The 18,805-nt window shown below is 45.5% G+C and overlaps 1 protein-coding gene across 4 annotated transcripts in view; it reads left to right on the top strand.

Annotated features, from left to right (window-relative positions):
- Positions 1 to 18,805, top strand: part of prkd1 (protein kinase D1) — a 438,838-nt gene that overhangs the window by 13,095 nt on the left and 406,938 nt on the right. For 2 of the 4 annotated variants that reach the window (XM_070879016.1, XM_070879015.1), the window contains exon 2: positions 4,228 to 4,326. The exons of the other annotated variants lie outside the window; for them this stretch is intronic. In XM_070879016.1, the coding sequence (XP_070735117.1) occupies positions 4,228 to 4,326 (99 nt within the window). The remainder of the gene's footprint in view (positions 1 to 4,227; positions 4,327 to 18,805) is intronic. 4 annotated transcript variants of the gene reach the window in all.

Raw genomic sequence — 18,805 nt, 5'->3', positions numbered from 1 at the left:
CCTCAGCACCAGATGGAGGAGAGTCCGGCAAGTCCGTCCCCGCGCCCCCACCTTCTGGGCTCGGTGTTCTTGCATGGGGCCGCACTGCTGGCTGAGCTGCAAAACATAAATGAGGTTATTAGAGGAGAAGGGGCTGTTAGCGTCACAAGGTGAGTCCAGCGCTACACACAGCATATGCACGACAAAAGCAACATCGTTATCAAGATCATCACAGACATCACATTTCATGACCATCACCAAATTCTGCATTGCAATGATTCTCATGAGGACATCAATATTTAGAGAAGAATTTTATGATTCATCTATCATGTAATATTGGTCGGATATGAGTGGGTGTTGCATCTATTGACTTTACATCACGCAATGGTGTATACTTCACTCACGTAGCATCACATCAGGCTCTGCTGCTGCTTGTGTGGCCAACCCGGGGTGGGTCCCCACTAATGCCAGCACCCGCTCCTCAATGTCGGTGAGGTCGATGATGACTGGTGGCCCCCCACCCATTCGTCGGTGTTCAGCCCTATTCCTCGAAAGCTTCTTCTGTAAAATGTAACAGCACGACATGGCATGAGATCATTGCATGAGATCATTGCTAGGTACTGTCAGAGAGACTGATACAACACATAACTGGCAGATGTAATCATAATGAAAATTATCATTCTTTAGACGTACACCATGACCGCAGGCTTTGAGTACAACCTTCCCGGTATAAGTGCAAGACAGCACATGTGATTTTAATCACTCATTACATTTACAATTCCAATTCTATAAATATATAAGTACATGTAAATAAATGTAATGCTTACTTTGGCGGATCCGACAAGGTCGTTCCAGCACTTGTGGCATTGGTTGCTCTCACGCATCTCGTTGGTTGTCAATGAGACCACCTCGGCTATCTTGGCCCATATCTTTTGGTAGGCCTTTGGAGTGGGCTTCCCACGCCCTCCCTGGGTCAATTGACCCCAGCGTGACTCGACCTCCTGCATGAGGGAAGCATTTGTCTTGTCCGAGAACCTCGTTGCTCTTTTGCGTTCTCCCAATTGTTCCTCTCCCAGCTCACTGCTTTCGCCTGTGTCCTCAGTCTCCACAGCGTGCTGGTTCGCTTCCTCAATCCCTTACATGTTAAATATTTTTTCCACAAAAACTCGGTGCCAACTACCTTCTTTGTGCTTAGTAGACTTTTTGTTGCTGGTGAAATCTCCCTCGTGCCTCCCACAATAGCCAACGAAGCACACACCACACCCACACACGCGTTCAATCCCTCTCTGCTCCCATTCTCTTTGTCTCTTAAGCGCATGTAATGATAACCCTTGACCTCCTGAAACGTGGGAAAAGAGCGTTGCTATGCCGTTGCTATGGTCGACGACACGTTATGGCAGAAGGTCAAAAAAATGTTATGCTAACGCCCATTTCAGATCACTCGCAGTAATGCCCATTTTCAAAAATGGAAAGTTAGGGTTTTGAAAATGGGCGATAATCCGGCGATCTCAAATAACCATTTTTACTGCACACGCTGGAAATAACGTCCATTTTTGGCAGATCTGCACAAAAGTGGAAAGTCTAGCTCTAAAAGTTGAAAAATTAGTGCCAAGCGCTAATCATTCTCGCCTCCCGCGAAATTCAGTTTCAGCACTCCAAGAGGGAAGTGGAGCGCTAAATCAAGTGCTAACCACTTCTCTTAAGGCGTTAAAGTCTGAGAGCATGGCAGTAGCGGCAGAGCGCAAAACAATTTCAAGTGGCACTCTTTCATCATGGAGGCTGGTTCCCTCGCCTAAAGGGAAGGGCCAATGATGCTGCACAAGCTAGTTGTTGTCGGTTCTGTTTAACTAACTTGATCCAGTTTTTTGATGAGCTAACAGAGAGGGTTAATGAGGGCAGTATGGTTGATGTGATGTATATGTATTTCGAAAAGGCGTTTGATAAAGTGCCACATAATAGGCTTTCCAGCAAAGTTGAAGCCCATGGAATAAAAGGGACAGTGGCAGCATGGATATGAAATTGGCTAAGTGACAGGAAACAGAGAATAGTGATGAATGGCTTTTTTTCAGACTGGAGGAAGGTGTACAGTGGTGTTCCCCAGGGGTCAGTATTAGGACCACTGCTTTTCTTGATATAATGACTTGGACTTGGGTGTACAGGGCACAATTTCAAAATTTGCAGATGACACAAAACTTGGAAGTACAGTGAACAGTGAGGAGGTATAGTGATAGACTTCAAGAAGACATAGACAGATTGGTGAAATGGGCGGACATGTGGCCGATGAAATTTAATGCAGAAAAGTGTGAAGTGATACATTTTGGTAGGAAGAACAAGGAGAGGCAATACAAACTAAAGGGTTCAATTCTAAAGCAGGTGCATGAACAGAGAGACCTGGGGGTATATGTGCACAAATCATTGAATGTGGCAGGGCAGGTTGTGAAAGCAGTTAAAAAAGCATATGGAATCCTGGGCTTCATAAATTGAGGCATAGGGGTCGAAATTCACCCCGTTTTTCTTGTGTTTAGGCTGCTGCAATGGATGCGATAGTCCATCTTGCGAAATTCAGCTCTTTGTCGTTTTTCTTTGAGCGGGGCAAAAGTCAGTCACAATGGGGGCGGAAGTTGGGGGTGGGCGGAGTGTCCGCCGCTGTCAGTCAGCAGCGCCAGGCTGGTGACGTCATCGCACTGGCGCATCAACATGTCTCTCCCCTTCAGTTAAAGGAGAGGGCCGCTGTGAGCTTTGCAGCTTTTACTGGGCCACCGGGGAGGGTTTCGGCCGGGCCAGTGGCCTGGCACCCAAGAGAGGCTGCGAGACTGCCTGTTGGCAGCCCAGCCGAAACCGGGGGCATAAGTGCCGGGCCAACCTGGCAATCAGTCGACAAAAAAAAATAAGATGGCGGCAGTGCGCCCTCCCCTTTAATGGAGGCCGCGCTGCCATTTTACACACAACAAACACAGCGCATCAACAGAAAAAACTGTCTGGGGTACCGAGCGGCGGCTGGAAAATTTTCCGAGGTGAATTTTTCTTGTGAGGCAGGACATCAGCGGTGCGCGATTTGATGACCCACTTTGGAGGGTCTGGCAGCAGCGGGGCGGAAGTGGGGACCATCGGAAAAACCACCGAGGGGAATTTCGTGAGCAGCAGCTATTCCACTACAAATCGGCAGTCGTTTGATACCGCCGCGTGGCCGTTGCTTTCCAGCGGTAACATGCCTTATCGGGAGGCTAAATTTTGGCCCCATAAAGTACAAAAACAAGGAAAGTTATAAAACACTGGAGTATTGTGTCCAATTCTGGGCACTGCAGTTTAGGAAGAATGTGAAGGCCTTAGAGAGGATGCAGAAAGATTTACAAGAATGGTTCCAGGGATGAGGGACTTCACTTATTTGGATAGAAGCTGGGGTTGTTCTTCTTGGAGCAGAGAAGTTTGAGAGGAGATTTGATAGAGGTAATCAAAATCATGAGGGGTCTAGACAGAGTAGATAAAGAGAAACTGTTCCCATTGGCAGAGGGGACGTGAATCAGAGGACACAGATTTAAGGTGATTGGCAAAAGAACCAAAGGCAACATGAGGAAAATCTTTTTTAATCGTCGAGTGGTTTGGATCTGGATGCACTGCCTGAAAGGGTGATGGAGGCAGACTCCATCGTGGCTTTCAAAAGGGAATTGGATAAGTACCTGAAGGAAAAAGATTTGCAGGGCTACAGGGAAAGGGCAGGGGAGTGGTTGAACTGCTCTTGCAGAGAACTGTCATGGACTCGAGGGGCCGAATGGCCTCCTTCTGTGCTGTAGCCATTCTATGATTCTATGATTTCAGTACAGTACTGAGAGAGTGCGTTATTGTTAGGGGTGCCTTCAATTAGATGAGGCGTTCAGGAGTGTTCCGCTTTTTGTATTCGTAGACATTAGGTGCATAGAAGAGAGTTTAAAGGAGCCACATACAAAGTTTAAATCAATTATTCTATTATTTTTTAAATATATTTTGAGTTGAAGTTACTAACAGGCCTTGGTGTTCTGATGTAGACTATATCTACCAATGAGCCAAGAGTACCAAGAACAGCCCTGTCTAAGCCCCCAGGCTCTCAGAATTCAAACACATCAAACCAGCAAATAAGGAATATAAGCACAAATAGGACTGAACTACCTTGGTGGTCCATATTGCCCACAAGCTGCATTTGGCCCATCTGCTGTACTTTGGACAACCTACTTAAAATAAGGTACCATTTATATGTTCTGGTTGATGTTAAAGATCCCATGGCAGTACTTGAAGATCAGGGACTTCATGGAGAGAGAGAACAAAAAAACAAAAAATCAAGGAGGGTCGTCACAGCAGATAGGTGATTGGTTGGTGAGTATCACTGTTGTCTTTTCTCTGTAAGTTAGGGCAGAGGGGTATACTAAAACTTTTGGTTAATAATCTGAGGCATGGCAGGGCAGCTCAGTCCCATGGAATGCACATCCTGTGCCCTGTGGGAAGTCCTGGATGCTTCTCGTGGACTGGATGACCATGTGTACGGAAAGTGTCGCCAACTAGAGCAGCTTGAGCTCCGCATTTTGGAGTTTTGAGCAGCAGGAGGCATCACTGCAGTGCATCCGCCAGGCCGAGAACTTTGTGGATAGCACGTTTCAGGAGGTGGACACCCCGCAGCTTAAGAGTGTGCATGCAGAGAGGGATTGGGTGACTGGCAGACATACAGGAAGTACCAAGGAGTTAGGGCAGGGGTCCCCTGTGTGCATCTCGCTCACTAACTGGCTTTCAGTTCTGAGTACTGGTGAGGGCAGCCAGAGCCAAGTCCACGGCACCATGGGTGGCTCAGCTGCACAGGAGGGGGAGGAAGAAGAGTGCAAGAGCAATAGTGGTAGGGGATTCGACAGTTAGGGGAACAGACAGGCGCTCCTGCGGCCGCAGATGTGACTCCGGGATGGTATGTGGCCTCCCTGGTGCCAGCGTCAAGGATGTCACTGAATGGCCGCAGGACATTCTGGGGTGAGAGGGTGAACAGCCAGAGGTCGTGGTCCATATTGGCACCAATGACATAGGTAGAAAGAGGGATGAGGTCCTAGAGGCAGATTTTAGGGAGGTAGGAAAGAAATTAAAAAGCAGGACCTCAAAGGTAGTAATCTCCGGATTACTCCCAAGTGCTAGTGAGTGCTGAAATAGGAGGAATGCATTGCTGGAGAGATGGGCAGGAGGGAGGGCTTTAGATTCCTGAGGCATTGGAACCATTTCTGGGGAGGTGGGACCTGTACAAGCCGGACGGGTTGCACCTCAACAGGGCGGGGACCAATATCCTCGCGGCGAGGGTTTGCTCATGCTGTTCAGGAGGGTGTAAACAAGCTTGACGGGGGATGGGAACCTGAGAGTAGATTCAGAAGGGAAAGAAGAAAAGCTGGAAATGGAAGGCAGAAAATTAGTAAGCGAGTTTGGAAGGCAGAGGAAACAAAGGCTAGAAAATAGACAACAAGGAAGTTTGACAGTACTGCAATACAAGGAGTCTAGGGAATAAGGCAGATGAGCTGAGAGCACAGATAGACACTTGAGAGTATGATATTATAGCTATTACTGAGACATGACTGAAAAAAGGGCAGGAATGGCAGCTCAACATTCCTGGTAACAGTGTTTTCAGACGAGATGGAGAGGGGGATAAAAATGGAGAGGGGTCGCAATATTGATTAAAGAAAGAATGACACCTGTGAGGATGGATGATATGTTAGAAGGATCATTAAATGAAGCCATATGGGTTGAACTGAAGAACAAAAAAGGGGCAATCACACTGCTGGGAGTGTAATATAGACCCCTAAACTGTCAGAGTGAGATAGAAGAGCAAATATGTAGGCACATTTCTGAGAAGTGCAAAATAAATAGGGGATTTCAACTACCCTAATATTGATTGTTATAGAATTAAGGTGTAAGGTATAGAGGGAGCAGAATTCTTAAAATGCATTCAGGAGAACTTTTTTAGCCAGTACGTAGCAAGCCCAACAAGAAAGGAGGCGGCTCTGGACTTAGTTTTAGGGAATGAAGTTAGGCGAGTGGAAGGGGTATCACTAGGAGAGCATTTTGATGGTGGTGATCATAATTCAGTTAGATTTAGGGTAGTTATGGAAAAGGACAAAGATAGACCAGAAATAAAAGTTCTCAATTGGGGGGAAAAGCTAATTTTATTAAGCTGAGATGTGATTTAGCCAAATTGGACTGGAAACATCTACTTGAAGGTAAATCAGCGAGCTCAATTTTCCCCAGTAATTTGCGCTGTTTTTTTGAAGCAGGCTGCTCTTTTTGGCCTAAGTTGAAAAAACAGTTTTCCCAATCAATTTGCACCAGTGTAACTCGGTTACGATTTTTTAAAGTCAGTTTTCTTTTCAGCCAAATGGGACATACCCAGCCACCTACGCCACTTCTGGCCATTGAGGGAAGTTTGGCCAGCTGAGAGTTACTCCAGTTCTGATTAGGCCAGCGTATGTGGCCTCTTCAGAAAAACTTTCCCTAGAGTTAAGGAAATCGACACAGGTGAGGAAAGCGGCACAGCAGATGCCTGAACACAGTGAAAGATTTGAAAAATACATAGCAGCAACTTACCTCCAACCCCGCCCGAAGGCTGTCCGGTCCCATTCTCGGTCCCCGGTTCACACACACAGTCCGGTCCCATTCTCGGTTCCCGGAGAGTGTGAGAGAGAGAGAGAGAGAGAGAGAGGACCGGGAGACTGGGGACCAAAAATGGGACCAGACCGGCAAGCCCTTCAGGCAGGGTTGGAGGTAAGTTGCTGCTATGTGTTTTTCAATTCTTTTAATGTGTTGGGAGCTGGCTGTATGCTTCACTTTGCAGCCTCAGCTCGCATTGTGTCCCTGGTTACCATGGCAGCCTGATCTTTTTGGTGCAGATCAAGGCTCCATCCCCAAAACTAAAGGTCAGGTTACGTCACGCCAAAATGAACAAATCGAACGGGAAAACTTAAAAAAATTTTTTTTTGCCGTACTTGGGCCCCAAAAAATTGGGCGTAACTCTTCAGGCACGCCAAAAAAATGCTTTGGGGAAAATTGAGCCCAGTGCCAGCGCAGTAGGGGGCATTCAAGGAGGAGATAGTGAGGGTTCAGAGCAAGTATGTTCCCTTAAAGAAAAAGAGTGTGACTAACAAATCCAGAGCCCCCTGGATGCCGAGGGGCATACAGGGTAGGATAAAGAAAAAAGGGAAGCTTATGACAGATACCGAGGGTTCAATACTGCAAAATCCCTAGCGGAGTATAGAAAGTGCAGGGGTGAAATTAAAAAGTAAATTAGGAAAGCAAAGAGAGAGCATGAAAAAATATTGGCAAGTAAAATCAAGGAAAATCCAAAGATGTTTTTGAAATACATTAAGACATTAAGAGCAAGAGGATAACTAAAGAAAGAGTAGGGCCTATTCGAGACCATAAAGTTAATCTGTGTGTAGAGGCGGAAGACGTAGGTATGGTTCTTGATTAATACTTTGCGTCTGTTTCCACAAAAGAGAGGGACGATACAGACATTGCAATCAGGGAGGACGAGTGCGAAATATTAGATGAAATAAACATAGTGAGAGAGGAAGTATTAAGAGACTTAGCATCTTTGAAAGTGGATAAATCCCCAGGCCTAGATGAAATGTATCCCAAGCTGTTAAGAGAAGCAAGAGAGTAAAAAGCAGAGGCTCTGACCACCATTTCCCAATACTCTCTGGCTACAGGTGCGGTGACGGAGGACTGGAGGACTGTTAACGTTGTACCTTTGTTTAAAAAGGGAGAAAGGGATAGACCGAGTAATTACAGGCTAGTCAGCCTAATCTTGGTGGTGGGAAAATTATTGGAAAAAATTCTGAGGGACAGGATAAATTTTCATTTAGAAAGACACGGATTAATTTAGGACAGTCAGCATGGATTTCTTCAGGAAAGATCGTGTCTGACTAACTTGATTGGATTTTTTGAGGAGGTAACAAAGACGGTCAATGAGGGTAGTGTGTTTGATGTAGTATATGGATTTTAGCAAGGCTTTTGATAAGGTCCCACATGGTAGACTGGTCACAAAAGTAAACCTATAGGATCCAAGGCAAAGTGGCAAGTTGGATCCAAAATTGGCTCAGAGGCACGAAGCAAAGGGTAACGGTCGATGGGTGTTTTTGTGACTGGAAGGCTGTTTCCAGTGGGGTTCCCGTAGGGCTCAGTACTAGGTTCCTTACTTTTTGTGGTATATATCAATGACTTGGACTTGAATGTGGGGGTTATGATTAAGAAGTTTGCAGGTGATACAAAAATTGGCTGTGTGGTTGATAATGAAGAAGAAAGTTGTAGACTGCAGGAAGATAGCCGAACATCTATGGTTGGGAAAATGTTGGAGTCTATTTATCAAAGAAGCAGTAGCAGGACATTTGGAAAAGCAAAATTCGATCAGGCAGAGTCAGCATGGATTTATGAAGGGGAAGTCATGTTTGACAAATTTATTGGAATTCTTCGAGGATGTAACGAACAGGGTGGATAAAGGGGAACCAGTGGATGTGGTGTATTTGGACTTCCAGAAGGCATTTGACAAGGTGCCACATAAAAGGTTATTGCAAAAGATAACAGTTCACGGGGTTGGAGGTAATATATTAGCATGGATAGAGGATTGGCTAACGAACAGAAAACAGAGAGTCGGGATAAATGGTTCATTCTCGGGTTGGCAATCAGTAATTAGTGGGGTGCCGCAGGGATCAGTGCTGGGACCCCAACTATTTACAATCTATATTAACGACTTGGAAGAAGGGACTGAGTGTAACGTAGCCAAGTTTGCTGATGATACAAAGATGGGAGGAAAAGCAATGTGTGAGGAGGACACAAAAAATCTGCAAAAGGACATAGACAGGCTAAGTGAGCGGGCAAAAATTTGGCAGATGGAGTACAATGTTGGAAAATGTGAGGTCATGCACTTTGGCAGAAAAAAATCAAAGAACAAGTTATTATTTAAATGGAGAAAGATTGCAAAATGCTGCAGTACAGCGGGACCTGGGGGTATTTGTGCATGAAACACAAACGGATACTATGCAGGTACAGCAAGTGATCAGGAAGGCCAATGGAATCTTGGCCTTTATTGCAAAGGGGATGGAGTATAAAAGCAGGGAAGTCTTGCTACAGTTATACAGGGTATTGGTGAGGCAACATTCAGGAAAGATAGAATAAAAGGAAAAGGAGGTGGGGTAGCATTGCTGGTTGAGGAGCAAATTAAGGCAATAGTTCGGAAGGACATTAGTTTGGATGATGTGAAATCTATCTGGGTAGAGCTGCAGAATACCAAAGGGCAAAAAACGTTAGTGGGAGTTGTGTACAGACCTCCAAACAGTAGTGGTGATGTTGGGGAGGGCATCAAACATGAAATTAGGGGTGCGTGCAATAAAGGTGCAGCAGTTATAATGGGTGACTTTAATATGCACATAGATTGGGTTAACCAAACTGGAAGCAATACGGTGGAGGAGGATTTCCTGGAGTGCATAAGGGATGGTTTTTTAGACCAATATGTCGAGGAACCAACTAGGGGGGAGGCCATCTTAGACTGGGTGTTGTGTAATGAGAGAGGATTAATTAGCAATCTCGTTGTGCGAGGCCCCTTGGGGAAGAGTGACCATAATATGGTGGAATTCTGCATTAGGATGGAGAATGAAACAGTTGATTCAGAGACCATGGTCCAGAACTTAAAGAAGGGTAACTTTGAATGTATGAGGCGTGAATTGGCTAGGATAGATTGGCGAATGATACTGAAGGGGTTGACTGTGGATGGGCAGTGGCAGACATTTAGAGACCGCATGGATGAACTACAACAATTGTACATTCCTGTCTGGCGTAAAAATAAAAAAGGGAAGGTGGCTCAACCGTGGCTATCAAGGGAAATCAGGGATAGCATTAAAGCCAAGGAAGTGGCATACAAATTGGCCAGAAATAGCAGCGAACCCAGGGACTGGGAGAAATTTAGAACTCAGCAGAGGAGGACAAAGGGTTTGATTAGGGCAGGGAAAATGGAGTACGAGAAGAAGCTTGCAGGGAACATTAAGATGGATTGCAAAAGTTTCTATAGATATGTAAAGAGAAAAAGGTTAGTAAAGACAAACGTAGGTCCCCTGCAGTCAGAATCAGGGGAAGTCATAACGGGGAACAAAGAAATGGCGGACCAATTGAACAAGTACTTTGGTTCGGTATTCACTGAGGAGGACACAAACAACCTTCCGGATATAAAAGGGGTTGGAGGGTCTAGTAAGGAGGAGGAACTGAGGGAAATCCTTATTAGTCGGGAAATTGTGTTGGGGAAATTGATGGGATTGAAGGCCGATAAATCCCCAGGGCCTGATGGGCTGCATCCCAGAGTACTTAAGGAGGTGGCCTTGGAAATAGTGGATGCATTGACAGTCATTTTCCAACATTTCATTGACTCTGGATCAGTTCCTATGGAATGGAGGGTAGCCAATGTAACCCCACTTTTTAAAAAAGGAGGGAGAGAGAAAACAGGGAATTATAGACCGGTCAGCCTGACATCGGTAGTGGGTAAAATGATGGAATCAATTATTAAGGATGTCATCGCAGTGCATTTGGAAAGAGGTAATATGATAGGTCTAAGTCAGCATGGATTTGTGAAAGGGAAATCATGCTTGACAAATCTTCTGGAATTTTTTGAGGATCTTTCCAGTAGAGTGGACAAGGGAGAACCAGTTGATGTGGTATATTTGGACTTTCAGAAGGCTTTCGACAAGGTCCCACACAAGAGATTAATGTGCAAAGTTAAAGCACATGGGATTGGGGGTAGTGTGCTGACATGGATTGAGAACTGGTTGTCAGACAGGAAGCAAAGAGTAGGAGTAAATGGGTACTTTTCAGAATGGCAGGCAGTGACTAGTGGGGTACCGCAAGGTTCTGTGCTGGGGCCCCAGCTGTTTACACTGTACATTAATGATTTAGACGAGGGGATTAAATGTAGTATCTCCAAATTTGCAGATGACACTAAGTTGGGTGGCAGTGTGAGCTGCGAGGAGGATGCTATGAGGCTGCAGAGTGTCTTGGATAGGTTAGGTGAGTGGGCAAGTGCATGGCAGATGAAGTACAATGTGGATAAATGTGAGGTTATCCACTTTGGTGGTAAAAACAGAGAGACAGACTATTATCTGAATGGTGACAGATTAGGAAAAGGGGAGGTGCAAAGAGACCTGGGTGTCATGGTACATCAGTCATTGAAGGTTGGCATGCAGGTACAGCAGGCGGTTAAGAAAGCAAGTGGCATGTTGGCCTTCATAGCGAGGGGATTTGAGTACAGGGGCAGGGAGGTGTTGCTACAATTGTACAGGGCCTTGGTGAGGCCACACCTGGAGTATTGTGTACAGTTTTGGTCTCCTAACCTGAGGAAGGACATTCTTGCTATTGAGGGAGTGCAGCGAAGGTTCACCAGACTGATTCCTGGGATGGCGGGACTGACCTATCAAGAAAGACTGGATCAACTGGGCTTGTATTCACTGGAGTTCAGAAGAATGAGAGAGGACCTCATAGAAACGTTTAAAATTCTGACGGGGTTAGACAGGTTAGATGCAGGAAGAATGTTCCCAATGTTGGGGAAGTCCAGAACCAGGGGACACAGTCTAAGGATAAGGGGGAAGCCTTTTAGGACTGAGATGAGGAGGAATTTCTTCACCCAGAGAGTGGTGAACCTGTGGAATTCTCTACCACAGAAAGTTGTTGAGGCCAATTCACTAAATATATTCAAAAAGGAGTTAGATGAAGTCCTTACTACTAGGGGAATCAAGGGGTATGGTGAGAAAGCAGGAATGGGGTACTGAAGTTGCATGTTCAGCCATGAACTCATTGAATGGCGGTGCAGGCTAGAAGGGCCGAATGGCCTACTCCTGCACCTAGTTTCTATGTTTCTATGTTTCTATGTTAACACCTGGAATACTGCGTGCAGTTTTGGTTTCCATATTTACGAAAGGATATACTTGCTTTGGAGGCAGTTCAGAGAAGCTTCACTAGGTTGATTTCGGGGATGAGGGGGTTGACTTATGAGGAAAGGTTGAGTAGACTGGACCTCTCCACATTGGAATTCAGAAGAATGAGAGGTGATTTTATCGAAACGTCTCAGATTATGAGGGGGCTTGACAAGGTGGATGCAGAGAGGATGTTTCCACTGATGGGGGAGAGTAGAACTAGAGGGCATGATCTTAGAATAAGGGGCCGCCCATTTAAAACTGAGATGAGGAGAATTTTCTTCTCTCACAGGGTTGTAAATCTGTGGAATTCGCTGCCTCAGAGAGCTGTGGAAGCTGGGGCATTGAATAAATTTAAGACAGAAATAGACAGTTTCTTAAACGATAAGGGGTTATGGGGAGTGGGCAGGAAAGTGGAGCTGAGTCCATGATCACATCAGCCATGATTTTATTGAATGGCGGAGCAGACTCACCGGGCCGTATGGCCTACTCCTGCTCCTATTTCTTATGTTCTTATATCAATGGACTGGTCAGGTGGACAGAACAGTGGCAAATGGAATTAAATCCGGCGAAGTGTGAGGTAATGCATTTGGGGAGGGCTAACGAGGCAAGGGAATGTACAATAATTGGTAGGACACTGAGAAGTGTCGAGGAATAGAGAGACCTTGAAGTGCATGTCCACAGATCCCTGAAGGTAGCAGGACAGGTAGATAATGTGGTTAAGATGACATATGGGGTACTTGGCTTTATTAGCTGAGGCAGAGAATATAAGAGCAGGGAGTTTACACTGGAACTGTATAAAACACGAGTTAGGCCACAGCTCGAGTACTGTGTGCTGTTCTGTTCACCACATTACAGGAAAGATGTGATTGCACTAGAGAGGGTACAGAGGAGATTTACGAGGATGTTGCCTGGACTGGAGAATTTTAGCTATGAGGAAAGATTGGGATAGGCTGGGAATTGTTTTCTTTGGAACAGAGGAGGCTGAGAGGTGACCTAATTGAGGTGTATAAAATTATGTGGGGCCTAGATAGAGTAGTTAGGAAGGATCTATTCCCCTTAGCAGAGGGTTCAATAACTAGGGGGCATAGATTTAAAGTAGTTGGTAGGATGTTTTGAGGGGATTTGAGGAGAATATCTTTTACCCAGAGGTTTATAGGGGTTGGGAACTAACTGCCTGCAAGGGTGGTAGAGGCTGAAACCCATAGCATTTAAAAAGTTCTTGGCTATGTACTTAAAGTGCCGTAACCTACAAGGCTACGGACCAAGAGCTGGAAAGTGGGATTAGGCTGGGTAGCTCTTAGTCGGCCGGCATGGATATGATGGGCCGAATAGCTTCATAAGAACATAAGAACATAAGAAATAGGAACAGGAGTAGGCCATACGGCCCCTCGAGCCTGCCCCGCCATTCAATACCATCATGGCTGATCTGATCATGGATTCAGCTCCAAGATATCCTTTCATAAATATGGAAACCAAAACTGCACGCAGTATCCCAGGTGTGGCCTCACCAATACCCTGTATAACTGTAGCAAGACGTCCCTGCTTTTATACTCCATCCCCTTTGCAATAAAGGCCAAGATTCCATTGGCCTTCCCAATCACTTGCTGTACCTGCATCCTATCCTTTTGTGTTTTATGCACAAGTACTCCCAGGTCCCGCTGTACTGCAGCACTTTGCAATCTTTCTCCATTTAAATAATGGCTTGCTCTTTGATTTTTTCTGCCAAAGTGCATGACCTCACACTTTCCAACATTGTAGTCCATCTGTCAAATTTTTGCCCACTCACTTAGCCTGTCTATGTCCTTCTGCAGATTTTTTGTGTCCTCCTCACACATTGCTTTTCCTCCCATCTTTGTATCGTCAGCAAACTTGGCTACGTTACACTCAGTCCCTTCTTCCAAGTCGTTAATATAGATTGTAAATAGTTGTGGTCCCAGCACTGATCCCTGTGGCACCCCACTGGTTACTGGTTACCAACCCGAAAATGAACCATTTATCCCGACTCTCTGTTCTCTGTTAGTTAGCCATTCCTCTATCCATGCTAATATATTACCTCCAAGCCCGTGAACTTTTATCTTGTGCAGTAATCTTTTATGTGGCACCTTGTCAAATGCCTTCTGGAAGTCCAAATACACCACATCCACTGGTTCCCCTTTATCCACCCTGTTCGTTACATCCTCAAAGAACTCCAGCAAATTTGTCAAACATGACTTCCCCTTCATAAATCCATGCTGACTCTGCCTGACCGAATTTTGCTTATCCAAATGTCCTGCTACTGCTGCTTTAATAATGGACTCCAACATTTTCCCAACCACAGATGTTAGGCTAACTGGTCTATAGTTTCCTGCTTTTTGTCTGCCTCCTTTTTTAAATATGGGCATTACATTTGCAGTTTTTCAATCTGCTGGGATCTCCCCAGAATCCAGGGAATTTTGGTAAATTACAACCAATGCATCCACAATCCCTGCTGCTACTTCTCTTCAGACCCTAGGATGCAAGTCATCAGGTCCAGGGGCTCTCCTAAGCTGTAAATTTCTCTGATTCTTTGGTGCTCTGGCTATATTTCTACTTTAAATAATACCACTCCAAATCATTCTTGAAAAAATAATCATAATGTGGCTGATCTCCTAATTGTGGGATCTCGCTATGTGCAAAATGGCTGCTGCCTTTGCTCACATAAGGCTATGCTTTAAAGTAATTCATTATATGTTAAGTGCTTTAAGATGTTTATGAGAGACACGATCATAAACTTTATAAATCAAGGGGTAGAAATTGCCCGTGCCCGAAAAGAGCGCGGCATTCGGCTCTTTGCTGTTTTTTTTTTCCATGCATCTGGAACTTGATCATAATGGGGGCAGGGACAACACCCGAGGGGCGGAAGGTGGGTCAATTAAAGGAGAGAGCCTCCTCGATTTTTAAACGTCGGCCCATTTGGCCACCAGGGAGGGTTTTGGCTGGGTTAGCCTGTTGGTAGCCCGACCGAACTCGGGGGCATAATTGTCGGGCTGGCATTGTATCAGCCAACAAAAAAAAAACATGGCAGCAGCGGCAGTGTATCCTCCCCTTTAAGGGAAGCCGCACCGCTACTGCAGAAGGCCACAGCCTCACAGGACCACCGGGAAAAAGCTTGATTTGGCACCGCCCGGAAAACACGGGAGGGCAATTGGGCTATCAGCAGCCATTCCACGAAAAGTCGGTGGCCACTCCACTCCGCAGCATAGCCACCGATTTGTGGTGGTAACAGGCCTTCAGGAGAGAGTCAATTTCGGCCCACAAATATTTAGAAACATAGACATAGAAACATAGAAAATAGGTGCAGGAGTAGGCCATTCGGCCCTTCGAGCCTGCACCACCATTCAATGAGTTCATGGCTGAACATGCAACTTCAGTACCCCATTCCTGCTTTCTCTCCATACCCCTTGATCCCTCTAGTAGTAAGCACTACATCTAACTTCTTTTTGAATATATTTAGTGAATTGGCCTCAACAACTTCCTGTGGTAGAGAATTCCACAGGTTCACCACTCTCTGGGTGAAGAAGTTTCTCCTCATCTCGGTCCTAAATGGCTTACCCCTTATCCTTAGACTGTGACCCCTGGTTCTGGACTTCCCAAACATTGGGAACATTCTTCCTGCATCTAACCTGTCTAAACCCATCAGAATTTTAAACGTTTCTATGAGATCCCCTCTCATTCTCCTGAACTCCAGTGAATACAAGCCTATTGATCCAGTCTTTCTTGATATATCAGTCCCGCCATCCCGGGAATCAGTCTGGTGAACCTTCGCTGCACTCTCTCAATAGCAAGAATGTCCTTCCTCAAGTTAGGAGACCAAAACTGTACTCAATACTTCAGGTGTGGCCTCTCCAAGGCCCTGTACAACTGTAGTAACACCTCCCTGCCCCTGTACTCAAATCCCCTCGCTATGAAGGCCAACATGCCATTTGCTTTCTTAACCGCTTGCTGTACCTGAATGCCAACTTTCAATGACTGATGTACCATGACACCCAGGTCTCGTTGCACCTCCACTTTTCCTAATCTGTCACCATTCAGATAATAGTCTGTCTCTGTTTTTACCACCAAAGTGGATAACCTCACATTTATCCACATTATACTTCATCTGCCATGCATTTTTCTGATGATAAATATTACAAAAAAAACTAGCTAACATTTCTTCTTTAGTGCACTGTGATAGCAACAAAAGGCAATCATGCTTTTTCAATGTCCCATGTGGAATAGTTAAAGATGTCACGAGTTAATTTACATGCTGGCTAGATTTATTAAATCCCGTGCATTATGGTTCTGTGGATACGAAACTCCACACTGAAATGCTGCAGTGAAAATTTGAGGGTCTTAATAAGAGTTTTAATTCCATCATAACAAATAGTTGATGAGAGACTTTCCTTTGTAAGGTAAGAGCTCAATTTTCCTGTTATGCGCAAGTGCAAAACCGAGCCAAAACTGCGTGCTACTGTGTAAATTGAGAAGTTTTTCAGCATGCTGTCCATATGTGTTCGAATATTTGTCATATTTTTGATGAAGAGGCATTTAATATCAGAAAGTCAGGAATGCGAAAAAGTAATTTGGCTCATTGAAACTTTCAAGTATATTCATTTTCCCATTATGACACTAATTGTATTTTGAATAATTCCTTTACTTGATTACCTTGCTTGATTATTCCAAATCTTTTTCACTGAGTTAAGCCATCTTTTTCCTGATCAAGTTTCTAAATGTACTTTTCACTGATTTCCATTTATGTCTGTCTGCTGGGTTTACTTTCTTAAAGTTTACCATGTATATCATTTCATGTTACATACTCTGATATGCCTCTCCCTTTACATTCGAGAAAGTCGGCAGTTAAGTTTAAACTTTTCCAATCTTTCCTGTTATACTTGGAATCAATTTTCATGCACTTTCTTGTGGCATGGCGACCAAAACAACTCCCTATTCTAGTTAAAAAAAGAACTTGAATTTATATAGCGCCTTTCATGACCTTAAGACATCCCAAAACGCTTTAAAGCTAACTATGTACTTTCGAAGCATAGTCACTGTTGTAATGTCGGGAAATGTAACAGTTAATTTGTGGACAGCAAGTTCTGATAAACAGCATTGAAATAAATGACTGTATAATCTGTTTTAGTATTGTTTGTTGAGGGATAAATGTTGTGCAGGACACCGGGAGAACTCGCCTACTCTTCTTCAAAAATGCCAAATAATGTCATGGGATCTTTTACATCCCACTGAAAGAGATGTATAGCCTTAGTTTAACATCTTATCTGAAAGGCAGCACTCCCTCAGTATTGCATTCAACTACCAGCCTTGATTATATGCTCAAGTCTCTGGGGCTTTGAATCCACAAGCTTCTGGCTCAGAGGCAAGAGTGCTCCCACTTAGTCAAGGTTGACACTTATGGTCTGATAAGTCATCATCATCATAGGCAGTCCCTCGGAATCGAGGAAGACTTGCTTCCACTCCTGAAGTGAGTTCTTTAGTGGCTGAACAGTCCAATACGAGAGCCACAGACTCTGTCACAGGTGGGATAGATAGCCATTGAGGGAAGGGGTGAGTGGGACTGGTTTGCCGCTTGCTCTTTCCGCTGCCTGCGCTTGATTTCTGCAATCTCTCGGCGTTGAGACTCAAGATGCTAAGTGCCCTCTCCACTTAGGGCGGTCTTGGGCCAGGGACCCCCAGGTATCAGTGGGGATGTCGCAATTTATCAGGGAGGCTTTGAGGGTGTCCTTGTAACGTTTCCACTGATCACCTTTGGCTCGTTTGCCGTGTAGGAGCTCTGAGTAGAGCACTTGCTTTGCGAGTCTCGTGTCTGGCATGTGAACTATGTGGCCTGCCCAGCAGAGCTGATCGAATGTGGTCAGTGCTTCAATGCTGGGGATGTTGGCCTGGACGAGGACGCTGATGTTGGTGCGCTTGTACACCCAGGGGATTTGGAGGACCTTGCGGAGACATCGTTAGTGATATTTCTCCAGCGACTTGAGGTGTCTGCTGTACATGGTCCATGTCTCTGAGCCATACAGGAGGGTGGGTGTTACTATAGCCCTGTAGACCATGAGCTTGGTGGCAGTTTTGAGGGCCTGGTCTTCAAACACTCTTTTCCTCAGGCGGCCGAAGGCTGCACTGGCGCACTGGAGGCAGTGTTGGATCTCGTCGTCGACGCCTGCTATTGTTGATAGGAGGCTCCCGAGATATGGGAAGTGGTCCACGGTGTCCAGGGCCGCCTTCGACCTTACAAAGGCCTTTGACACAGTCAACCGCGAGAGTCAATGGAGCGTCCTCCTCCGTTTTGGATGCACCCAAAAGTTCGTCACCATCCTCCGCCTGCTCCACGATGACGTGCAGGCCGTGATCCTTACCAACAGATCCATCACAGACCCAATCCACGTCTGAACCGGGGTCAAACAGAACTGCGTCATCGCCCCAACCCTCTTCTCAATCTTTCTCGCCGCCATGCTCCACCTCACAGCAAGCTCCCCGCTGGAGTGGAACTAAACTACAGAGCCAGTGGGAACCTGTTCAACCTGCGCCATCTCCAAGGAAGGTCCAAGACCGCCCCAACCTCTGTCGTCGAGCTACAGTACGCGGACGACGCTGACGCCTGCGTCTGTGCACATACAGAGGCTGAACTCCAGGACATAGTCGACGTATTTATTGAGGCGTACGAAAGCATGGGCCTTACGCTAAACATCCGTAGGACAAAGGTCCTCCACCAGCCTGTTCTCACCACACAGCACTGCCCCCCAGTCTGATAAGTACATTGTAAGCGTTAAACTTATATTCTGACGATATAAGTCAGCATTCTATTAACTTTTTCATTAGCTTTGCCACATTGACTGGATATTGAAAATGGCGAGTCTACTATTGCAACCAAA

Source organism: Pristiophorus japonicus, chromosome 4 (genome assembly GCF_044704955.1).
Source record: "Pristiophorus japonicus isolate sPriJap1 chromosome 4, sPriJap1.hap1, whole genome shotgun sequence".
NCBI classification, from domain to species: Eukaryota; Metazoa; Chordata; class Chondrichthyes; family Pristiophoridae; genus Pristiophorus; species Pristiophorus japonicus.
The sequence above is the reverse complement of the archived record's forward strand: the minus strand, read 5'-3'. Positions and strand labels throughout refer to the sequence as shown.